We start from the raw sequence: 26,237 nt of genomic DNA, 5'->3' as shown, positions 1-26,237 counted from the left end.
AATATTAAAACTTAATATGGTATAAGCTTTCACTGAGTGCAATTCATTTAATCAGATGCACTGAGTGTTTCCTGAGTTACCAGAATATATATATTTTTTTTTTGGGGGGGGGGGTTGTAAACAAGGAGGTCAGAGAGAATTGAAATGCAGCAACTATCAACATTTCAATTCATTCTGATCCTCTGGAAACTCCTTAAGTTAGCTTATCTTAAGATCCAAGCCTACACAATTTTTAAATTTCTTCTTTGGCCCATTTTAACCCAAGATAGAAAATAATAATCAGATTTTCTATTGAATTAGTTTACACTGATAATATAAAGCAACCAATTCCTTCAACTAGATGTGCAACTATGACAGAAGTACAAATATGAATTTGTGATTAGCTTTCTACAGAATTCCCACAGTATCCCCTTCATCATGCACTTAAAATGGATGAAATGCCATAGTAATAGATGGGCATAAGCTGTCCATCACATATGACTTCGTATTTATTAAGCATACATTCTAGTGAACTATGGTTTTACATGCCTTACCATGCTCTGCCCTCTAGTGTTACCCTCTTTTCTATTTGGCCCTATTAGAAGCAGACTACTATCTGCACATTGCATGTTGGAATGCTTCCATCAGGGGCTGCTAACAAGATCCAAATGTCAGCACAAGAACAAGAGCAATACGGGAACAATACATGTCCCCAAATGCACTCATTCCTACACAGTTTTGGACCACCATGATTTTGAACCACCATGATACCTAGCTACCTGCTGTTTCATTTCTGAAAGCTAGACTCCAACCTTCTCTCAACTAAGGTGAGATCATCAACTTATTAGCTAATTTTGTTAACTTTTCAGGCACATTAGAACTTGCAAACACCATCTGAAAGGTGAAGAGCACTATTAACTGTAACTATCTGAGAAGAACATGAGTTGGTATTAAATACTTGCCAACATCCAGCAGCTTCTGCACTTCCCACCTTAGATATATGTCAATATGTGATCAAAACTAAACTCACGTTATTATCAATTGTCTCTTTCAACCTTGTAAGGTCCTCCATGGCAGCATCCCAGTTCTGCATCAGAATTTCAGATGCCAGCTTTCCCCAGAGTGAACTCAAAGCATTTCTATCTGTTGATGGAACCTGTTTTAAATAAGTGAATCCAATTACAAGAACCACAATAATTTAATATTTCTCTAGGTCAAACATTTTGATTAGAGACTCGCTGGCACCAGTAGAGAGAAAATATGCCACTGACATGCTTGCTCCACAATTTTGGGAAAACGAGCTGTGTTTCATTTAGCAAATCAGTTTTGATTTTCAAGGAAACAATCAGCAGTAGGCATTTCCAAGGAGATTCAGCTGGAGATTAAAAAAAACCAGGGAAGCCTGGAAAATTGGCAGCCGCAGCTTCTGCACAGGACTTTCAATGCAAGCAATAAGGATTACTTCATCTACAGTACTTCAGTAAAGCTTGGGGTTTCACGCACTAATTTGAAAGGGTTTAAAGCTTAACTAGTAAAACCACCAACTCTACTGAAAACCTCTGCTAATCAGAATGAGGAAAATCTAGACAAAAACCAGGCCACTAAAAGTAATGGGTTGCACAGACTGTTTTAAAAGAGATGGCTGTGGACATTATGACCTTTACGTAATTTCAACTCAAGATATCTTTATCCAAAAGAAGGGAAACTGTACAATTCCAACATGCACCATTACAGCTCAGTACGAGCTATTTCAATATATTTATAGGCTGCCCTATAACAGAAGTTCATATACACGGCAAAAGAAAAAGACAATTAAAATAAGCAAGACAATGCTGACCACCACCCCTTATGTCTCCCACCCCCAGTAGTTAAGCTTATTCCAAGTAGCAATAGTTCTAGGGCCAGTCACTTTTATTTGAAACAGAGCTGAACTACACAAAGTCATTCAGAGAGTAACTTTCTAGTCTCAGATCTGTGACAATGGTTCTTTCATAGCTTGTGTTTCCCAAACAACTGCTTTAAAAAACGAATTTTTGCTCAAAGATGAGTAAGCAAGTTTCATATCAAACCATCAATAGTACCATACTTAACCATCATTTTACAATTTGTAGAACATATTTAACCATTAGCCAAGTTCTAAAAGACACTGTAAAGAAAATACTTAAGGTAACGTAAAAAAGGGGAGAAATTGAGCACTAGCCATGACCAGTTCTATAAGCAAGAGATCCCTCTATCCTAAACTTGTTTTTTTTCACAAGCTTTTCATATCAGAACAAAGGCTAACGTTAGTTGTCACTGTGGTATGAATGGTGCTTCAGTCCCAAGGGAGATCAAGAGTTGTCATATCACTGGATGTTTTGCGCAGAGATTTTAGGGAGGTTAAAATTTTATAGGCATATCATATAATCCTTTTCATACACTTCAGAAGTCTTATATGATATTAGAAACATACATATTTTAAATGCCCACAGGGGAAACTGCTATTTTGCTTGACTTTTGAGCCAAAGAGCTCAGGTAACAAAACTTACACTTCCTATTTTGGCTTACTTCCATACAACTTCACTTGGCACTGCACAGTAACTTACTTTCAGGGAAGGATATGCTAGAGTAGTTCGGTATCTGGATTTTCCCAAATGTAAGTTTCCATTTCTTAAAATAAAATGTTCATTCAGCCAGCCACAATACATTTACTATGCTAGGACTGCAATAGAATACTAGATCTTCTTTCAAAATGTATCCCTCTGACAAACACACACACACACATACACACACACACACACACAGAGAGACTAACAAGTGATATGAATAATCATTCATTCATTACACTTCTATACTCCCCTAAAGCCAACGCTCTCTAAGCGGTTCACAGAATGATAAAACTTAATATAAAACCTTTATTTATTTCTATAGCACCCAATAGCCGAAGCTCTCTCGGCGGGTCACATTTTTTAAAAAACCTTTTATCATTCCAGAATTTAAAACAGTTTAAAAACAAATTAAAAATAATTAAGAATTAAAGTATCAAGACCTCAAAAATAACTAAAACATCCTATCCCATGCTGTCAAACGCCTGGGAATAGAGGAAAATCTTATCCTGGTGACAAAAGATGACCATGTTGGCACCAGACAGACCTCAATGGGGAGAGCTTCCCACAGTCGGGGCCACCACAGAGAAGGCTCTCTCCCTTATTGCTATCCTCCAAACCTCCCTCAGAGGGGGGCCTCAGTCTCTGATCATAGTGCACTCATAGTGTACCGAATTAACTCTTCGTTTTGTTGAAAGTTAGTCACAGCTGCATTTACAGAATCTTGGTTTAGCCATGCTACTCTGTTGCAGCAAGAACTGAGTTTTTTTGGTATAAACCATTTCCAAAACACATGGCCATTACTTCTTCATATTATTCAAGGTAAATCCAACAAAATTCTCAACAGTGGATTCTAAGTGAACCTAATTTTATCTGTAAGCATCTTATCACTGTTCTCTTCTTGAAAGTTAGTTACAAGTGTATTAGCACATTCTATGCTTTTCTTTATTTCTTTTTCTTTTCTTTATTTCAGTTTTATACACCCTGTTGCCTGCCAAACAGCATCTAAACACAGTTTATACTACAACTACAGCAATAAAAACCAAAATAAGGTCAAAAATATGAAAATGAAGCAGTAAGCCACATTCATAAACCATACTAAAAATATGAAGAGCCATTTCAATCTCCCTTCAATAACCTGAAGACCTATCTAATCAAGGTGTTCTCTCTAATGTCCTAAAATTCAGGAGAAGCTGAATAGGTAGGAAGGATATTCCAGAGATAGGGCAGTAGCACTACTGCAGATATGAAGTATATTCTAACAAGAGCACCAAACCCACTCTACTCACACATTCAAAAATTGAACAGAAAGAATGAATGGCCTGATACTGTCCTTTTTGCAGATGTAGAAAACAATTCAAGGGTTTACTAGAAAATGTTCTCTGAAAAAGGAATATTCATATTAACACTATCAAAATAAATGGCAAGTTCATATGGATGTCCAATGCAGGACCTACAAGCAGGGCCTCGACAAACATTTTAAAAGTATGCTCTAAAAATAAGAAAATACTTACCAACACTCTAAAAAAGTACAGGTATTCTGCTGCTCCTGAATAGTTGCCACATTCATACTGGAATTTTGCATATCTGTAGAGTGTATCTAGATACTCCTGCCTAAACTGAAAGACAAACCAGGATGAACGGCATCAAGAAAATGTTTCAACTGATTGCTTTAGTGATAGATCTGGTCTAAACAGGCAGAACAATTTAGGAATGAGGTGGTAGAGCTCTGAGGTCATAGAATGGGCAGTACCTCTTTGGACTGGAGAGTCATTTTTGAGTTCTCCCCAATATAATAAATACATCTGCAAGTATAAAACCAGCACAGCAGGAAGCAGGCTAAACTAGAGCCTCTCTCATTCTCTTTCTCTCTGAGATGCTGTTTGCTGCTGCTTTCTTTTAATTTGCAGTAAGTCTTTTACATGGAGGAATATTCAGAGATAGTCTACCTCACCTATAGCAATAAAAAACAGTCTACCACCTCATTCTGCTGAATATTTTTACCAGATGTTAGACTGCTAGAACGGCAACTATCTATTCAACACTCAAATGAACTTTAGTTACACGAAGAGGTAGAATGAAATGCGATCAGGCTAGACATTAGTAAGTTAGTGGGCCTCCACTGGCAGACAGAAAACCATCCTCAGGGAACTAGGTGACTCAGAGGCCCCGATTTACCCTTTAAGAAAAACACACTGGATTTAACTTTAATCCAGTGGGTATCAAAGCCTCTGACGTTGGCCAAGAGATCGCCTGTTTGGTTCAAAAAGAATCCAATCAAAACCCAGTAAATGAAAGTTACATCTGTCTTTGGAAGGAACTCTGTCTTATTCTCTTTACCCTAAAGCTGGCAGAATCATAGGGAAGGTTGTGAAGTAAACCCTAACTGATTGAATGCTGCAGCATTCTTAAGAAATAAAAGAGTCTGGAACCTGCTTAGTTATGAGGGATTTACAAGATTACTCCAAGTAAAAAGCCAAAGTACTGATAGAGAATTTTAACAGTTAATGCAAATAATTTGTTTTGTCTTTGGTAAGATAGAATCTCTAAAGGGGAATCATCATTGAAAAGCCTCTACGCAACATTGCTGTGATTTTTCAAGTTTCTTTCAAATTCAATTAAGATAACTTTCCCAAAAGATACTTATGCTTTGGGTTTTCTCCTCTTTTTAACTATGTAATTCCAGAACAGGTAGTTTTCAAAGAGTTTTAAAAACTCTTTAATTTTAATTAATATATGTATCAACAGGCAGGCTACTGAAAACATTTAGGCCAATAACTTTTGTGGATTTATTTGCAAGGCTGGACTTAGGCACAAAAGCATTTTTTTTTAGAAAAAAGTTTCCAGTAGTGTAAGTGATTAACAGCCAATGAAACTGGCTCTATTATCTGCAGGTGCTCCACAGCCTACCCTGCACAATAAAGCCGTCCTTCTAATACGGGGGTTCAGAACCTCTGGGCCAGGGGGGCCAAATCTGGCCTTCCCAAGATCCCAATCTGGCCAGGTTTCCCCAGATACCTGCACCCACTTTCCCTGGCCCCACCCTCTTTCCCACCAACCACTGATCATTTGAGAGCCTAGCAGCTTTGGTGCAGTTTCTTCCCAATTCTGAAAGGCTGAATATGACTCTCCTAAAACTCAGGTACTGGCAGTAAGAGCTTTAAGCAACAATATGCTGGTATTTTTGGTCCTACCCCTTTTGCCTTCAGCCCCGCCCACCACTGGAACACAGCACCCAAAAGCTTGTCCAAAACGGAATTTGTCCCTCTGGATGAAAGAGGTTCTGTATCCCTGTTTTAATAAAATAGTTGTTGACCACAAGTTTAGAATTCTTCCTTAAACAGGCATTATTACATACTAAAGCAAGCATAATAGGAATGTTTCAGATTATTGCATTCATTAAGGAGTCATTTTAGACTAGGGGCGCAGAACCTCCAGCCCACAGGACACCCCAATTCAGCCCACACCACTTCCTGGGATTCTTCCACGGGGAGGTGGTACTGGGCAGTCTGGGCCTGACTCACCCACACTGGGCAGACAGGCCACTTTTACCCGCATGAGTGAGTGCCAATGCCCCTCATCCCCACTGCTAGCTCCAATCAGATCAGAGATAGCAGCAGGGAAGCAGAGCAGTCTGGGCACTGGGACTCATCTGAGCCCTGCACCTCATTCCTGCCGCTATCTTTGGTGTGACTGGAGATAGGAGCAGGGATGAGAGGTGCTGGGACCCGCCTGACCAGGGATTAGAGCAAGTGCTCTTCTGCACGCCTGAGCGAGTCCCTGCTCCTCATCCCCACTACTATTTCCAATCTCAAATCAGAAATACCAGTGGGGGTGGGGGACAGGGCAGCCTGGGCTTTCTTCATGCTGGAAGGAAGCACAGTTCCATAGTTCCTTCAAGCACAAAGAATAGGGGTGGGCTGACGCCCCTGGCATGATGCAGGGGGTGAGGCCATGCCCCGACATCATCCGCCCCCCCCACTCCAAAACACTTGTGTCCATTTTAGACATTAAAACAGTAACCATGATTAATTGAAAGAATGACCAATTCTCATAGCCGAAGCACATTTGTTTATACATTTTTTTCTTATATGAGTTTGACAAGCTAAATTTAAAACACAAGGCAAAAACAGAACATTTAACTCAACTGTACAGGTTTAATGAACAATACATACACCATGTTTGTCTGCTAAGTAGTCAAACAGCATCCGACCATCCCTGTAACAAAGAAAAGGTAATTGTGGTGCTATAAATCACTACCTAAATTTCTTTTTAAAATAGAGAAAAATACAACTGTCCACTGAAGCCAGTTCATTCCAATGTATATATTTCATGTATCAACATGAATTAGTTTTCACTCAAGGCCAGTTCACACGTTTCCAGCATGTATTTTTACAAGCAGTGGTCTGGAAAAGAACACATACTGGTTGGGCCTATTTGTGTACCACTGTATGTGTGTAAGCCTCAAGCTCACACTAAATTTCCTTTGATGATGGTGAGGCACAAGCCCCTGGCTTCTTCCCTTCCTCCTCTGCATGTAGGACAGGTATGCTGGCAGCCATGTATGAACTGGTCATCAGATGTTAAATAATCCAAACATATGCTACTAGTTTACCAGGATTATTTACAAACAAGACACAGAAGATACACAAAACAACTACAAGGCGATCAACAGCTGTTGCTTTCCAATGACAAGTTCAAATTATTATATAGTAGCTGAAAAGGGTATAACTCAAATCAGAATCCATACATATGTAAGTCACATGTACAAAACATTAATGTAATGAGAATCTCAGCTATCAGGCATTACTTGGAATTGTCATGTAATCTACATTGGCATCCAAGATGCTATGGCTATTACTTTAATGGGAGCAGATTTCGCAGCAGCTCTTACGATAATAGCGTTATCTAATGTGAAAGAATCACACTATGCAGGTAGGATGCCCCCTATAAGAAATACAGTAACTAATTTTATTCAATCAAGATTTAAAACTAGAAGCAAATGTTAAACAAAGCAAACCCTTTAAAAAACTTTTAGAGCAATCACTTTATCAGAAAAGTTACAAAGCTGTAAGTGTAAAGAGGGAAGACTGTATGCCCTGTTAGGTGAATAACTGCTACCAACAGACACCAGAAGCAGTTGAACATGTAAGCCCACCATCAAAGTTGCCATGGCAGAACACTCTTCACCAAGTCACAATATTACATCATAACTTATGTGAATATATAAGCAGAGTTGTTTAGGGAAATTGGCTTTTGGGATTTAACTCTATCCCAAACTGTCATTTTCTGTAGAAATAACCAAATATATCCCTGTGGGAGGCAAACATCACCACCTGTAAACTATTCCAAGGCCCCATTTACCAGTACATAGGACTATGCACCTTAGCCTTTGATTATATATTCATAATCCAGATTCTACTCTAGAATTTATATCAGACTTTTGCTTTCTAATATCAGCATTCACTTCAAATGCCACTCAATAACCTTCTGAGATACTGAAGTTACTGAGAAAGTGCAAAAATATGAAGGTATTTTTGAAGGTAGACATCTGATAAACTTTCCAGAAAACAAGAGGAGAGCTAAGGTAGGAATTCTGCTGGCCAATGCTTCTGTGCCTTCGACTGCAGAGTATTTTGCCCCATCACTTGTAATCCTTGTTCTTCTAGACTAGAGCTCAGCTACAGTCACCTCTTCAAATAAACATGGCCTGTTAAGGGAGGGGTGGGCAACTTTGTTTTGCCCCAAAACTCCCGTAACTCCTCAGTACTGGCTAGGGCTGATGGGAGTCATAGGCCAAAACATATGGAGGGCCACAAGTTGCACCCTGCCTTAAGGAATAAGGTCTAGCTCTGCAACCACCAACCCAGAGATTTTTTTAAAGTGTATGGAGGGGTGATGGCACTTTCCAGCAGGCTACCTTGCTTCTTTTGGAGCCTTGTTTCTTTTTCAGTATGTGCTACCTCTGGCCTTACTAAAAAAATGAGGGAAGGGGACTTTATAAGGTGTGTCTGGACTCCCAACACAGTGGGTTATGATTGCAACATGCTCTTGCTTGCTCCCACAAATATATATGACACAATAAGATGGGAGATTGAGACTCAACTTCCACTTGTTACCTCTGATTTTTACATGTGGTATGCACCTTCAATCTTTCTTGAGAGAGAAAAACTAGAAGCGTGCGAATTGAGAATTTCAGCTTTCATTGTTTTCAAGCATCTTTAAATTAGCTGTCACAAATTGAGCAGAATCTGCAGAGTATCAGCTGTACATAAAAGCAGGGCTATTCCTATACGATTTTATTTCTAATATAGGCACTGAAAACCTCCTAGTAACAAGGGCTGAAACCCTATGCATATTTACCTGAGAATAAGTCCCACTGAATTCAGCAGAACTTATTTTTTGAGAAGAGATGCATAGGATTGTGCATAAAGTCACTTAACCGAGAGTCAGTGTGGTGTAGTGGCAAGAGTGTTGGACTAGGAGCTGGGAGATCCGGGTTCTAGTCCCCACTCGGCCATGGAAGCTCACTGGGTGACTTTGGGCCAATCACAGACTCTCAGCCCAACCCACCTCACAGCGTTGTTGTTGTGAGGATAACATGGAGAGGAGGAGGATAATGTAAGCCACTTTGGGTTCCTTGCAAGAGGAAAAAAGGCGGGGTATAAATGCAATCAATCAATCACTAACCAGAAGATCCAAACACAGAACATTCAAGCAGCAACTCTGTAAACATCCACTATAATTGATTTTTTATAATTGAGGGAAGCAACACCCCAAAGCGTTACCTAGTAGACTGCATTTGCCGTGTAGTTTCTGGGTCTTCAAACATTTTGACAATTGGTTCGGTTTCCGCCTGAAGTTGTTTTAGCTGTGCAACCACTGTGGTTCTCTTCTCACGCAAAGCTGGGCAGAAAAAGAAAACTCAAGGTAAGTCATCTGTCCAAAAGGTAAGAAAGCAACATTCAACAGAGTGGGAAGACAATATTGTGAATTCTAGCATTCTGAAATGTAACTCAAAATTATATTAGGCACACTTTATAATCAACTCAATAAAACCACTTGTTATAGCATCTTATAACCAATAAGGCTCACAGCACAGTAATATACAGACTTCAGGAAGTGATCTAAAAAACACATCTTGAATGCGCTGAAAAAAAGTCTCCCAATTAAATTTTGAAATTGATAAGTCAACTAACAACTGGCAAAACAAGCAGCAGCATGAAGGAATTCAAAGTACCATTAAAACATTTGTTGTGGAAGTCAGCCAAAAAACTAACCTGAAGATAGTTTTGTTCAGATGTTTGAATGCTTGGTGCTCACATAATACAAATAAAAGATAGTCTAATCATGTTTTTAAGTCAGAAATGCTACAGCAAAGTTACTGAAGATTTTAGATAAAAGCGGAATATGTGTAATAAGAAAATAAATGTGAACAAACAGCTTTAAGTAGAAAACTTTTAGACCAGAGAAAGCGTGATCAAATCCATTAGCGACAGGTAGATCCAGGCATGTACAAGAGAAACATTTTTCCAGGGTGCTGCACCTTAACAAGAATGTGCATGAGGTCTCACCACCTAACCCACTACATGAAGCAGCAAGACTTGCCTGATAAGAAGTGCTCCAACATGGATGACCTACCCCCTATTTCACGAGAATCTTGTCATTAAGAGAAATGGGGATGGAGAGAAAAACCATCTGGTTAACACTGATTCTTGTAATGCATACACAATACCAGCTAAAGGCCCATCAAGTTTGACAGATGGGTGAAAGAATGGATAGAGAACTTCCCCAGTCCTTCTTGGTACCTCACCCTTCCATTAATGACTGAGGCATTGCTTCTAAGGGGCAGGCAACAATGTTTTTTTTTAAAACCAGGCCCTTCTCCATGTTCCCTCAAACTAGACACAGCCTCTAGGCTGTGGGGAAAAGACAAATGCATCTGCTCCTCTTCCATCCCAGAAACTGTGTTGGGGTGGGAGGAGGCAGTATTCTGCTCAGAGTGCCCACTGACACTGAAGCAAAACTTGCCTTCTGCCTCACTTGCCTCGGTGTCTGGATTAAGAACTATTTTCCCCACTGCCGACCTACAGATTGCAAATATGCCACCGGAACTGGCAAGCAAGCCAGTTTTGTCTGTCATTGAGACACAGAAGCAAAACCAAGGAAATGAATGAGGAAAAGTGGGTAGGAGACCAGGCAGAATAAAACCACACATTTATTTTGAAACAAAGAGTTCTGATGTAGTCAACATTAAAGTTTGGTGAAGAGTATTTATTTTATTTATGGTTTTATACTGTTTTGAAAACATGAAGACTTACTGTAGAGCATGCCACAGATCTATTTAGAACCAGAAAGCTTACCATGAGGGATATCATCGGAATAAAGATTTTTGTACACATCCATAGCAAAGTCCACCATATTGGTGTCACTAAGGAGATCCAGTTTTCCTTGAAGTAGTTCTTTTTCATTATATATCTGAAGAAAAACAACATTTGACAGATTGTCTATTGCATTCCTTTTGATGCCAAGTTTATTTACATGCTGTCCTTTGGTCTAAAAAACTTCCAAGGTAGCTCATAATACTTACAATACATACAGTATCAAATAAATAAAATGAAAGCAGAAGAACAAGCACAGCAGAACAATTAAACTAGACCCTGCCAGTAATCCAAATTTTTAGTGGAGACCTCCTCCTACCACACAAAGTTTTCCTAGCTAATGAGGTGGACCAATTTTTACAGACTTCTACAATCATGTTCTTGATGGCATAATGAGAATTTAAGAAATCTGAGAAGTCATGCTTGAATGCTTTTAGTTTCAATGCTATTAGCTTCGGTCAGTCATAAGAGTGGTTTTATCCAAAATAATAGGTTTTCCCTAAAAAATGGTTTACTGAAATATTTCCCCCACACACACTTTAAATGAATATTGGCTCCAGTATTTCATTGCTATAGAGTTTCAGCAAAACAACTCATGAGGCAACATGGAGTCTAGCCTCTGAAAAAGACACAGGAAGTAAGCAAAGTAATACTTTATTGGCGAAAGGGCCTGCAAGCATTCAAGATAAACCAGGTGTCTGAGCGCCCTTTCACCAACAGAAGTCAATAAAGGACCAATAAAGGACACTACCATCCGAATGCCCTGATAAAACCCAGCTCCTGAACAGATCTCCCTACAATTCTTATCTGTACTCCACAGACAGATGCACCAATATTTTAAAAGTAGTTGACACCATCTGCTGTTCATACTGGGAAAATGACAAATTTTCAGTTTTGAAGGCTCATAATGTGATCTGTCTTACATTTTGTATTTAGCTGACATACTGCATGAGGTTGTAGATATGTAACTTTCAGCCACTTTATTCATATCACCTAGCTACAGCCCGCTTTTAATACTATTTGGCTTTTATCAGGTGCTTTAGAGTGTTCCATACCTTTCACAGGTATTACCTAGTTGTAATCCTTATAAGACCCTGTAAGGTACGTTAGTATTATTATCCAAATATTGTAGGCTTTGGAGGAGGAGTCTGAATGAATAGCTTGCCAAAGACTACCTAATGAGTTCATGATAGAAGCAAAGTTCAAAACAGAATCTTCCCGATTCACAGTTTGGGTTCTTGGCCATTATGACACTGCTCACAAGAGTTGCTGCGGCAACTAGGATGGCCTTTCAAAGAGAGATGTCAGTCCAACTCAATCTGAAGGACACATGCAGAAAGCAGCTACAAAAGCAGACCATTTCATTAGTTGTCAAGCATCCAAATCATGGCAAATAATTATTATAGATGGTGATGATAATAATACTTTACCCCTATATTGCAGTCACGGGTGGGTAGGTAACTACAGAGAAGGTTGCCAAAGATGAATTCACCACAGAGATGAGATTCAAACCAAGAACTTCCTCGTTTTTAGCTCAGGCTCTTAAATTATGCTACACCAACTTTTAAACAGTAACAACTTCCATATTAGTGGGAAGAGTCTCTTGGCACGTAATAAGTTCATTATAGCATAAGCTTGCTAAGTCTGCCTACTGAAGATAACACTTCCAGCATTTAATGAAGAGAACTCTAGTCCACAAGAGCTTAATCTACAAGAAATGTGTTATCCTTTAAGAAACTAAGAGGCTCTTTGTTGTTTTAGGGTTGGGAACTTGGAAGGCAGTGGCTTTACCTGAAAATGACTCTACACCCCACATATATATAATCAAGAGTGTGCACACACTTGCTTAGGAGCTATATCCCAAGACTCTCCCAACACACATGTCAAGATCATGCACAATGGCGTTAGCCAATATTCAATCGGCTTTACTACTTTGAAACCTTCACTCTCTCTTCATAAAGCAACTTAATTCTCACACACAGTACAGTGTTCAACGTTTAAGCATATTTAGAATAGGATCAATCACCGCATTCACTGATGCACGCTACAGAAGTCACAGCTACTCGAGGGGCACATGGCACAAACAAGGGGCTGCCACACCACGCGCACGCAGGCACTTTGGTTACTTCACCACGTTCCAGAGCAGGGGAAGGCCTGGTGCCTGCCCTCCAGATGCTTTGCAGTACAACGCCCATCAGCCCCAGCCAGCACGGCCAACCGTCAGGGATCATGGGAGCTGCAGTACAACATATGTGGAGGACACTGGACTGCCTGCGCCTGTTCTGGAGCTAAGGCCTGAGGTCGGCACCTGAGAAGAGCAGCTCTCCTCTTTCTGTTCCAGAGGCGAAGGCTCGAGACTTCCAAAGAAGAAGAGCTGCGGCAGAGAGTTTGGAAATCACATTATTCCCCGCCCCAGCGTCGTGTGGAGCGGACGCCCCGCCGGCGCCCCTTCCAGCGAAGAAGCCGCCTTGAAAGCGAGGAAGCCACCCGGGCCGGGCCGGGCCGGGCCTGAGGCGAGGAGTGACGCGGGGCTCGCGGAGCCTTCCCCCTCTCTCCACTCCCACCTCCCGCCGATTCCGGAGGCTAAAAGGAGGCGCCTCACTCACCTCTTTGACGGAGAGGAACTCGAGGAGCGGGAAGACCAGATGCCGGTCCAAGAAGTGCGCGATGCGGGTGGTCAAGTCGTACTCCGCCATCTTGGGCGCGAGGCCGCGAGGAGAAGGCGGGGCTAGGGCGCGCCGCGTCGGGCCCGCCGAGGCCGAAGCGCGCACGCGCGGACGGGCGAGACTCGCTCTCTTTTGGGTCGGCGGAGGGGGCGGGCCCGGGAGAGCGGGCGGGCAGAGGCAGGAGCCGCCCGCAGTCGCGAAGCCACCTGCGCACGCGCCTGTTGAACCCCTCCCCTCTTCTCCCCCTCCCCGTTTCGCGTCATCCTTCTTCTCGGCTGGAGGCGAGGTCTCGGCCACGGGCGGGAGCGCGGGATTGGTTGAGAGCAAAGCGCGCGCGCGCACGCCGCCGCCGCCGGTGCTCAGGCGCGCGCGGGTTATCTCGCTATTGGGGAAGGCGCGCACGCTGGCTTAGAAGCAGGCCCCGTTGAATTCCACACTGCAGGCTTCCGCCCCCGTGCGCCTAGCGCAGTCTTCCCCAGCCTGGTGCCTTTCGGATGCGGTAGACTACAACTCCCATCACGCCAGCAAGTGTTGGATTGCAATTGCCATCCTCCCCAGCCAGTCGGGAGGGCCTTAGGTTGGGGGAGGTTTGTATAGGGCATCAGGTGGTGGGTTCTGTCCGTAAGCAATTTACAGAGGGGTAGATTCTTAGTCTGTTGCAGCAAAAACAAATACTGTGTTACCTTAAAGACTACCCATTTATTATGGCATTATTAATAAGCATTTGAGGGCTAGACCCTGTAGTCGCTTCTTACTTCAAAAAAGCTTGTGCCATAATTTGGGGACGGTGTAAAAGCTGGAACGGAACAAAATGGGCTGGAATGGTCCCTTTATCTTAAAAAAAAAGAAGAAGAAAGCCAAACATTATGGCATGTGTTAAAGATAACTGGCAACAATGTTTTAGGACAGAAACTCTTGAAAAATTAAATTATTGTCAATCCCTTAATGCCCACAACAGAGTGGCCTGGAACAGCCACTTCCAGATGAGCCAAATTCACCAGTCACACATAACTACATGGGACTGTTATAATAAGCTACAAAAATTCTACAGAAACCACGTTCAGGTACCTGTTCTGGTACCTGAACCAGATAGTCAACATTCTCAAAAAACGGCCCCAAACAGCAACTTCCAAGTGACCCAACTCAACCAAATTCACCAGTCGCACATAACTACACGGGACACACGTAGCCACAAAACCTCTTCAGAAACCACATTTGGATACCTGTTTGGGGCAATAGTTGACATTTTCGAAAAATTGGTTTCAAGCCAATCAAATCCACCAGTTGCACATGATTATATGAGGGTGATGTAATAAGCTATAAAACCTCCACAAAACCATGTTCTTGTGCTTATTTCAAGCAACAGTCTGTATTTTATAATATGGCCTGGAATGGGAACTTCCAAGTGAAATAAATTGACCCAAACCTCCTCTCATGCATAACTACATGGGACGGATGCAATAAGCCACAAATCCTCCACAGAAACCATGTTCCAGTATCCATTCCAGGCAATAGTCCATCTTCTGGAAAATGGCCCGGAAGGGCAACTTCGAAATAAGCCAAATCAACCAAATTCACCTGTTACACATAACTGGATGGGAGTGTTGCGATGAGCCACAAAACCTCCACAGAAACAATGTTCCAATATCAGACAGCCTGGTTTCTAAAAAACAAAACACTTTTGCAGGGGATTTGTGCAAATGTGCATTTGCACACATATGCATGCATACATGCAAGCGCACCAATGTGCGTTTGTAAATTAATGAAATTCTTGTAGAAAAGATCCAATTCCAACACTGAGTGGCCAACAAAACAAAGGATACCTGACAAGTGAACTTCATCTGACTGGCAGGGGCTGCTCAACCAATAAGAAAGCCCCCCACTCTCCCCCCTTCTTCTTCTTAATTACAAGCCTCATTGGGCACAATGGGAGTTACTTCCAAGTAGACACTAATTGGTTTATGTTGGGAAAGACATGCAGGGGAAGCCAGTCCCCTTTCTAATCGGATAGTGGGCAGGGTCGCTGTAACGGAGGTGTGAATTAAAACCAGACTTTGAGCAGTCTCAGGAAATCCAGTTTTTCCCTGATAAGCTCCAGGGTGGCTGCTGGATGGCCATGACATCATATATCCCTAATGACCTCCAAAGGCAGTCAGCTCAGAGTAAATCACTCATGGAGACACCCCACTGGTTTAACAATAGGCAAATTTAATTTGATGATGTCAAATGTTACTTGGTAGGGCTTAAAATTTTTTTTACAAGTTTTAAAATGTAAAACAAGTAAAACTTTTACAAGTTTTTAAAATGTAAAAACATTTTACATTTACAAAAAATGTAAAATGTTTTTTACATTTTACAAGTAAAATGTAAAAAAACACGTCAGTTAATTTCTTAAGTGGGTATGATTCTGTTGTATTACTGTGATATACATTAAAGATGGCTTTTAATTGAGTAGTAGTGTTTGTTTTGGGCTTATTATATCACTCCCACCTATTCATGTGTGACTGGTGAGTTTGGTTGATATCTCTCACTTGGAAGTTTCCTTTCCGGGCCATTTTACAAAATACTGATTGTTGCCTGAAACAGGTACTGGAACATGGTTTTATGGCAGTTTTGTAGCTTATTATATCATTCCTATGCAGTTATGTCTGGCTGATAAATTTGGTTGATTTGGCTCATTTGGATGTTGCCATTCTGAGCTGTTTTCCAGACTATGGTCTGTTGCCAGAAGGGGTATCCAAACATGGTTTCTGTGGATGTTTTGTGGCGTATTACATGCTTCCTGTGCAGTTACGTGTGACTACAGAATTTGGTTGAGCTGGCTCATGTGGAAGTTGCTATCTCGGGCCATTTTTTGAGAATATCAACTATTGCTTGGAACCGGTATCTCAGTGTGGTCTCTGTGGAAAGTTTGTGGCTTATTGCATCCCTCCCATACAGTCATGTGAATTTGATTGATTTGGCTCATTTCGAAGTGGCTGTTCCAGGCCATTCCGTTCTGTTCTGGATGTGTTCTGGGCATTAAGGGGTTAATAACAACAACAAAGGTTTTCAAGCATTTCTGTCCTAAAATATTGTTCTTGGGTGTCTTTAACACATGTCATAGTGTTTGGCATGGTTTTTTAAAGTAAGGGGCCCATTCCGGCCCATTCTACTCTGTTCCGGTTTTTACACTGTCCCCATAATTAGGTTGTAATCCTATAGACACTTACCTGGATGTAAGTCCCAATGATTTCAATAAGAGTACTTCTGAGTAGAGGTTCATAGGCTTGTGCTGTTAATATGTTAGTTGAAAGTGCAACAAGATTTTTGTTTATCCATTAAAAGTCAAATGAAAAATAACAGTAATATTATTAGAACCAGTTAAGGGGTTACAACTAAATTACCAAGCTGTCCGCTTCACCAGAACTGTTAATCAGACTTGATATCAAGCAAACAGAACCAAAAAAGAAGAAAGAAGATGATATTGTTGGTCTCCTGGGGTGGAAAAGCATGGCTGTTTTTCTCTTTGAAAATATAAAACAACAAATAACTGCTGACTCCCATATTTTGAAAGTGAGCGCTCTGTGTGTAACCTTAGATCTTTCTGCACCAAACACAAGACCTAAGTCAGCATAAAATCTCCATTCCATCTTAAGATAATTATACATTGGAGTCTGGGGCTTTTTCCATACCTTGGTACATCTTTTCCCCTTCCCTTTGTGTGTATTTGCTTAACATCAGCCTGACAATGGAATTTGATGAACTTGAAAGCTTGCTCACTTCTTTGTGGCTCTTTTGTTGGTCTTAATAACGCTATTAGGACACTTACTTTTAGATCCCCCCCACCCCCATAGATCAACACAGCTAGTTGCAAATTTGTATAACTAATATATGTTTTAAAAGTGGTTATTCTTTGAACCATCTTCATAGCACTTTTTTTTAACTTGAAGAGTACATTTTACCGCTTGAAACATGCCTGCATGTATGTTCCATAAGATACCAGCATCTTCTTTGCATATCATTTTAGTCTCTCAGTTTCTGTTGTTTTAAATCAGTCAAATTTGTTTAAAAATTATTTTAAATCTTTACACTGCTGCCTGGTTTTATTTAGTTACTATTTTTACTTTATACTGTAGTTTTAGATGTTTATATTGCATTTTATTGTGCTGTGTTTTATGGCTTTAATTGTTGTGAATCACAAAGAGAGCTTCAACTGCTTGTCGGTACAGAAATGTAATAAACAAATAAATATTTTTTTTCTGAGCTAGGAATTACCAAAATTACAGTGTTCTGTGCTTGATATAGGAACAGAACTTGCTTCTAAATTTCAGATTTCAGTGTGTGTCAATAGTTAGAACAGGGGTGGACAACTTGTAGTTCTCCAGATGGTTTGGTTTACAGCTCCCATCGTCCCTCATCATTGGCTATTTTGGCTATGGTTGATGGAAGTTGTAGGCCAAAAGATCTGGAGGGCCACAAGTTGCCCACCGCTGAGTTGGCAGAATAATTCAACCAGTCAAGTCTGCCTAGGCCAACATTGTTTTCCGACAGTGGCCTACCAGATACCTGTAAGCACTCATGATGAGGGCTCTTGCCTTTCCCTGTTGCTTGATGGATTGCCCAAGCCCATATGAACCCCCGCTCAGACCTTAAAATTGGCCACTGAGGCCATGCTCACAGGCCTGCAGGTAGTTTTTTCAGTGGTGGTCCCATATCTCAAGAACTCCCTCAAGAAGTGTGTTTTGCTCCCTCCCGGTTTTCTTTTAGCCTGGCCCTAAATACATTTTCATTTCAATCCTCCTGTGGATTAAGGAGATTGTTTGTTTTTCATTTAACGCTGCCCTTTTTTTAAAATGTGTTTTAAAATTCTTCCTTTAAAACGTATGATGCTGTTGACGCGGTGTTAGCCTTTTGCTCTGGTGTGTTATATATGTGTTATATTTCCTGTTCTTTTAGCATTTCAGTTTTTAATTCAATTTCTTAGTTTTCATATTTTAGACATTCATAGTATACTGTTGTTGTTTAACATTTGTCTATTGGGAAAATGTTTTGTTTTAAAAGTCTTTTAGGGCACAATCCTATGTATATTTAGACAGAGAAAAGGGCTACATACTGGCTAGGGAATGCTGGGAGTTGTAGACCTTTTCTCTGTCTAAACATGCATAGGATTGCGCCCTTCGCCATGATAAATTGCTTTAGCGTCATCTTTGTAGGCAGAAACTCAAGAACAAGATTATTCCTTTGTAAAATCCTCAGCTCTGTTTCCTCTGCATAAGTTCTGTAGCTGCCTGGAATACTGAGTCAACGCGAGAGATAAATAGGATAAATGGTTGCAAATCTAACTTTTTCATCCCTGAAGTAGAAGGGAATAGATTTCCTCCCTCTTCTGCTCCAAACCAAATTTAAAAATAGAATCTCAAGATTCAGAAAAAGAAGCATCCCTCACAATGTAACTATTGTTTGTGCCATCAGAAGAGATTCAGGCATAGGGAATGGAGGAAGTCTACGGCAAGCATTACATTTGTGCAGTTGATGTAAGCTGCTGATGTTAACATAAGAAGAGCCCTGCTGGATCAGACCATGGGTCCATCTAGTCCAGCATTCTGCTCACACAGTGGCCAACCAGCTGTTGAGCAGGAACCCACGAGCAGGACATGAGCACAACAGCACCCTAACACCCATGTTCCCCAGCAACTGGTGTACGTAGGCTCACTGCCTCTGGTACTGGAGGTAGCACATAGCTATCAAGACTAGCAGCCATTAATAGCCCTTTCCTCCAGGAATTTGTCCAACCCCCTTTTCAAGCCATCCAAATTGGCGGTCATCACTACATCCTGTGGTAGCAAGTTCCATAGTTTAACTATGTGCTGTGTGAAGAAGCACATAGTTTTTTTCTGTCCTGAATCTCCCACCAATCAGCTTCATGGGATGACCCTGGGTTCTAGTATTTTGGGAGAGGAAGAAAAATGTCTCTCTATCCACCTTCTCCACACCATGTATAATTTTGTAGACCTCTAGCATGTTGAACCTCTTTCATGCTGAATTCCATTTCGGCAAAGCTTTCAGGAGCAGCATTCCAGGGGTGGGTGAGGCCAAAGGGATTGGGCCAAAACACCAACAGTACCAGCATATATTAGCTTAGAGCAATTCCTGCCAGTAACTAAGCCTTAGGAGAGTCATCTCAACCTTTAAAAACGTTGTATGGGGCGGGGGGGGGGGGACTGCACAAAACCTGGGAAACCACCAAGTTATCGGTAGTCAGGGGAATGGGGATGGGGGTTACACTTTCTCGCCCATTAGGGCAAAGTCAGAACCTCATTCTCAGGGAAAATGGGTGTGACCTTCCGGGGAACCCCAGAGGCCTGGACTGGAACCCCAGGCCTGAGGTGCCGTACCCCTGGCATAAGCTGAAAGAGAGGAAGGGGAGAAAGGGTTCTTAAAAGTACATTTTACTGATCAGCTCTTGTGATGGTGAACATATGGATCACAAGCTCTATTTTAATTTCTAGGTGTAAGGTGTAATGAACCCAGTGTGTCTGCCACAACATCACTAGGATAAATCTAGATAAACATTATGATCAAATACTAAAGGCTGCACTGTGACATGGCTTCCTGTCACCCATCTCTGATCATGTTTGGCCTGGCACGCAGCTTCCTGTCACCCATTTCTGATTATGTTTGGCCTGGAGTGCAGCTTCCCCCAGCCTGGAGATAGAAGCTAGAGAACAGGTAGATGACTCCTCACCTTCTGTAGCTGCTCCTATCTGTGAAAGGGTGCAAAGGGCTAAGGTGAAGGGGTTCTGTGCACTCTTGTGTCCAGAGTGGCTGCCCCTTCCCGTCAGCTACTTCCACACTTCCATCACAGTATGCTCAGCATGACTATGGCTGCCTTTACATTAAAGGAAAAACCCAGAGTTCTCCCATTGCGGAGGCTTTCTGCATTTACAGCGGGCTCCCAGATGGCGACCACATGAAAGTTGAATGGAATGGGAGACGATATGCTAAATGTTACATACTAAGGTAAATTATGTAATTTGCTGTGAAACCTCTCATGGAATTAAGTGCGTATTTTTCCGCATGACAAAAAAAATGACCACATGATTGCTGAGAGCGGAAGCATTTAACTTTCAAGGTTTTATAGAACTCTGTGGAACAGTGCCATCTAGTGGCTGTTTTAATCACGTAACGTTCTGATTTTAAAAGATAGTTCATTATTTCCGGATCTTTTTGAGATAGAATAACAAGGAAATATCTCTGGATGTGCCCTGGAGGTGAAAAGGACCTGCAAACGTCCGTGAGTGAGCAATCTCAATAACAGGATAAACGTTCCGTGTGAAGGAGCCCAAAAAGACAGAAATAGGGTGGCCATGTGTGAATCGCCAAAAAAAAGAGGACAAAAGAAGACACCTATTTAAATAAAATGTACATATGATAATTTTTGTGTCTAGATGCCAATTTAGAAACAATTTTTATAATTTAAGCAGAAATACCATAGTGTGGAGGACTGTAACTAGGGATATACAGATTGTGTAAAATCCAATCCATCTCTGTCTCGTGGGTTGCCAGGCACCTTTTGTTCCATTGTCCATTCACAGACGGATCCAATTTTTTTTGTCATGCGGAAAAATACGCACTTAATTCCATGAGAGGTTTCACAGCAAATTACATAATTTACCTTAGTATGTAACATTTAGCATATCGTCTCCCATTCCATTCAACTTTTCCTCAGCAGAAACGTGCATATTTTCTTACGAACAAATATGTGTAAATTTTGGAACAGAAAAAAAAGATCCACAGACTTCGCATGGCCTGAGGGGGTTGGTCTGCAGCAGAAATTTGAGCTCATTTTAGTCGGTCTCGAATTTTTCCAGCATCCCTAACTGTAACCAAGTGACCTGTATACCTTGCTCAATCTGCTGTTTTGCTGGTGTTGGTGGGCAGCTACAGGGCCCAGCTGTTCCTTCTGAGGGTTCTTTATTTGATGGTGACTTATTATTATACCGGAGTTGGACTGGACAGCCCTTCAGTTAGAGGATGGCTTCAAAACAGAGCTCTGGCAACTCCTCAAATCGAGGACTGTCCTCTGCAAAAGTGGACAGATCGCAACCCAGAATTTATATGAGCAGAGTAACCAGAAAAGAAGAATAACAGGCTGCAGTACGGATCCCTGGAGATGTATGTAAGACATGGCTATCCAAGTACACACATATTTTGCTTGTTTTGAAGGGCTACATGGGCGCTGAGGCAGTACCTAGGAAATACCCTTTAGATACTTCTTAGACAGACCATGGTGAGGAAGAAGCCGACAAACCAATTCTCCCTCTGGTCCTAACATTTGATGGGGCCACAATAAAGCAGGAAGAATTGCTTTGTGGGTTGAAAGATTGCACAAAGTTCAATGTGTAAGGGGAAAATTTCACAAGTTGTAGTTACCTCTCTCTCTGTTTTGTATATAATACCCTATCAGCCTGAAATGCACACGTTCAATAAAAGTATACATTTTAAAATGCTAGCCTGGCAACCTGTGAACTTGTGCGGAAAAAGTTCAATAACGTTTTCTCATCCATGTGGGAACAAATGATACCGCCAAGCGGAGCTACGAAGAGATCAAGTCAGACTTTGAAGCTTTGGGAAGGAAACTCAAGAACTTTGGGGCCCAGATAGTTTTCTCATCCATCCTTCCAGTAGTTAGAAGAGGGATAGAAAGGGAACGAAAAATACTCCGGGTGAATGACTGGCTACGAAGGTGGTGCCGACGGGAGAGATTTGGATTCTGCGACCACGGGCTATACTTCCTGGAAGATGGGCTGTTGGCAAGGGACGGGTTGCACCTCACAAAGGATCGGAAGAATGTGTTAGGCCACAGCATGAAGAACTTCATCAGGAGGGCTTTAAACTGAATCCTACGGGGAGGGGAGATGTAATGTTGGGGGTAACAATGGATGTAGGCGCATGCACTGCAACGGAGAGAACAGTTCTGATAGCGCCCAATAATAGTCTTCAGACACATGTAGGAAGAAAGCCAGACTATGAAGCACATGGTCTTCGATGTCTATATACTAATGCCCAGAGTATGGGAAACAAACAGAGCGAACTTCAACTCTTAATACAGGAGGGAAATTATGACTTGATAGGTGTAACTGAGACTTGGTGGGATGACTCTCATGACTGGAATACAGCAACTGAAGGATATAACTTGTTCAAAAAGAACAGAAGGAACAGAAAGGGGGGTGGGGTTGCACTGTATGTGAAAAATACATATCTCTGCACAGAAATACAGGAGGAGGAGCTTGGTAGCCCCATCGAGAGCATCTGGGTTGAAATAAATGGAGCAAAGAATAAAAGGAACCTGGTGGTCGGAGTCTACTACTGGCCACCCAATCAAGGAGAAGACAAGGATGAAACTTTTCAAAAGCAAATAGCCAATGTTTTAAGGAAGCATGATGTAGTAGTAATGGGGGACTTCAATTTCCCCGATATTTGTTGGGAGACAAATTCTGCAAAACATGGCCCCTCCAGGAAATTCCTGACTTGTGTGGCAGATAACTTCCTCCTACAGAAAGTAGAGGAAGGAACTAGAGGATCGGCTATCCTTGACTTGATCCTAACCAACATAGATGACTTAGTGGATAAAGTAGCAGTTACAGGAACTCTGGGGGAAAGCGACCATGTTGTACTTGAGTTCTTGGTTCTAAGGGAAGCAAAAGCCGAGTGTAGCCAAACACGTACCCTGGATTTTAGGAAAGCTGATTTTAATAAACTCAGAACAATGATCAGTAAGGTCCCATGGCAAGCGACACTGATGAGAAAAGGAGTCCAAGATGGGTGGGAGCTTTTAAAAAAGGAAATTCTCAAGGCACAATTACAAACAATTCCAACAAGAAGAAAAGGTGGAAGACCACAGAAGAAGCCAATGTGGCTTCACAAAAAGCTTAGGGATGACCTGAAAACAAAAAAGGACACATATAGGAAGTGGAAAGAAGGTCAAGTAACAAAGGAAGAGTACAGGCAGACAGCACAGAATTGCAGGGATGGTGTCAGGAAGGCTAAAGCTGAGAATGAGCTGAGGTTAGCGAGGGATGCTAAAAACAACAAAAAGGCTTTCTTCAGGTACGTGCCTAGTAAAAGGCAGAGGAAAGAAGTGGTGGTTCAGCTATTAAATAAGGATGGCAAAATGATAACAGATGACCAAGAAAAGGCAGAGGTGCTCAATTCCTACTTTGGCTCAGTCTTCTCCCAAAAGAGGGTCTATGAGCCCCCTGGCAAAGTTGAAGTACAGGCTGAAGGGGCAGGATTGCAGCTTGAGATTGATAGGCATATGGTCAAGGAACCCCTAATTACTTTGAATGAGTTCAAATCTCCAGGGCCAGATGAACTGCATTTTAGAGTAATAAAGGAACTGGCAGAAGAACTCTCAGAACCGCTGTCTATTCTCTTTGAGAAATCATGGAGGACGGGGGAAGTGCCAGATGACTGGAGGAGGGCTAATGTTGTCCCTTTCTTCAAAAAGGGTAAAAAGGAGGAACCTGGGAACTACAGACCAGTCAGTCTGACATCAATCCCTGGGAAAATTCTGGAGCAGATGATCAAGCAATCCATCTGGAAGCACCTTGAAAACAATGCAGTGATTACTCGAAGCCAACATGGATTTGTCAAAAACAAGTCCTGCCAGACAAATCTGATCTCATTTTTTGATCAAGTAACCTCCCTTGTGGACCGTGGGAATGCTGTAGACATCATATACCTCGACTTCAGCAAAGCTTTCGACAAAGTGCCCCATGATCTCCTGATGAGCAAACTAGCTCAAAGTGGGCTAGATGAAACAGCAATCCGGTGGATCCACAGTTGGCTACAGAATCGGACTCAAAGAGTGCTTATCAGTGGGACCTTCTCAAACTGGGGAGAGGTAATGAGTGGTGTACCGCAGGGCTCAGTCCTGGGCCCAGTGCTCTTCAACATTTGTATTAATGACTTGGAGGAGGAGGTGCAGGGAATGCTGATCAGATTTGCAGATGACACAGAATTGGGCAGGATAGCTAATACTTTGGAAGGCAGAAACAAAATTCAAAGTGATTGGATAGACTGGAGCGCTGGGCAGAAAACAACAGAATGACATTTAATAGGGATAATGCCAAGTTCTGCACCTAGGAAAAAGAAACCAAATCCACAGTTACAAGATGGGGGATACGTGGCTCAACAACACTACAAGCGAGAAGGATCTTGGAATTGTTGTTGATCCCAAGCTGAATATGAGCCAACAATGTGATGTGGCTGCAAAAAAGGCAAATGCTCTTTTGGGCTGCATTAATAGAAGCATAGCTTCCAAATCTTGGGAAGTACTAGTTCCCCTCTACTCAGCACTGGTTAGGCCTCATCTGGAGTACTGTGTCCAGTTCTGGGCACCACACTTGAAGAAGGATGCAGACAAACTGGAGAGGGTTCAGAGGAGGGCAACAAAGATGATCAGAGGACTGGAAACAAAGCCCTATGAAGAGAGACTGAAAGAACTGGGCATGTTTAGCCTTGAGAAGAGGAGATATGATAGCGCTCTTCAAGTACTTGAAAGGTTGTCACAGAGAAGAAGGCCAGGATCTCTTCTTGATCATCCCAGAGTGCAGGATACGGAATAATGGGCTCAAGTTACAGGAAGCCAGATTCCGGCTGAACATCAGGAAAAACTTCCTGACTGTTAGGGCAATACAACAATGGAACCAATGACCTAGGGAGGTGGTGGGCTCTCCCACACTGGAGGCATTCAAGACGAGGCTGGACAGCCATCTGTCAGGGATGCTCTGACTTGGATTCCTACATTGAGCAGGGAGTTGGACTCGAGGCCTTGTAGGCCCCTTCCAACCCTACTATTCTATGATTCTCTGAAAACACGCTTCCAGTCTCTAGAGCACAGCCTGAATAATACAGTGGCCTCTGAGAACCCAGAAGTGACTCATCCCTAGCCTACGGAAGTGATGCAAAGACACAAAAAAAACTGGTTTCAAAGTCTCTAGCTAAAACAACAAAGAATCTAGTAGCACATTAAAGGCTAACAGATGTATTTCAGAATAAATAAGCATTCATGGACTGAAGTCTACCTATTCAGATGCTTGTCCACAAAAGGTTATGACATAACACATTTGCAAATCTAGAAGGTGGTACTAGACACTTGGTTGCATTTGCTGCAACCGATTAACACAGCTACCCCTCTAAAAGTCTCTAGTAAGAATTTCTTGTCTTTGTACCAGCCTCTTATGCTCAGACTTTTCATTGTGTGCCAAGCACCAATTCTGTCTATCAAGATAGTTGTGTAGAAGTAAGTACATATGTTTTTGCAATATCTTCTTTCTAACATACAACTTGTCACATAAGATTGATGTGCGTTATGTTTTACAGCACAATCCTATGCATGTTGCCTCAGAAGTATGCCCCGTTGAGTTCATTTGGGGCTTATTCCCAGTAACGTTTGCAGCCTTAGGCAGTTACTGTTCTTTTCTCTGAGTAGGAAGAGCCAAACACCTTTCTTTGACCAAATTACACAATAATATTTGGTTTTGGCACCTCAGGGTTAGTGTTCCTGATGAGAAAAGAAATAATTGAAGTCTCCATGGCAGGAGGAGTTCTCCCCGGGAGATGGATCTCCTCAGAACTTT

General features: G+C 41.8%; 1 protein-coding gene across 1 annotated transcript in view; it reads right to left on the bottom strand.

Annotated features, from left to right (window-relative positions):
* The window catches only part of EIF3E (eukaryotic translation initiation factor 3 subunit E), a 33,524-nt gene extending 19,874 nt beyond the window's left edge, over positions 1 to 13,650 (bottom strand). Inside the window, exons 1-6 of the mRNA XM_084848932.1 lie at positions 13,552 to 13,650; positions 10,928 to 11,042; positions 9,353 to 9,470; positions 6,740 to 6,782; positions 4,079 to 4,183; positions 1,010 to 1,135 (exon numbers count right to left, since the gene is read on the bottom strand). Of these exons, the coding sequence (XP_084705058.1) occupies positions 1,010 to 1,135; positions 4,079 to 4,183; positions 6,740 to 6,782; positions 9,353 to 9,470; positions 10,928 to 11,042; positions 13,552 to 13,641 (597 nt within the window). The 5' untranslated portion in view covers positions 13,642 to 13,650. The remainder of the gene's footprint in view (positions 1 to 1,009; positions 1,136 to 4,078; positions 4,184 to 6,739; positions 6,783 to 9,352; positions 9,471 to 10,927; positions 11,043 to 13,551) is intronic.
* Between the last annotated feature and the right edge of the window lie 12,587 nt (positions 13,651 to 26,237).

This window comes from Heloderma suspectum, chromosome 4, assembly GCF_057233095.1.
Source record: "Heloderma suspectum isolate Gila_16-S chromosome 4, 16-S_ref, whole genome shotgun sequence".
NCBI classification, from domain to species: domain Eukaryota; kingdom Metazoa; phylum Chordata; class Lepidosauria; order Squamata; family Helodermatidae; genus Heloderma; species Heloderma suspectum.
Note: the sequence above shows the minus strand (reverse complement) of the source record. Positions and strands in the feature narration are given on the sequence as shown.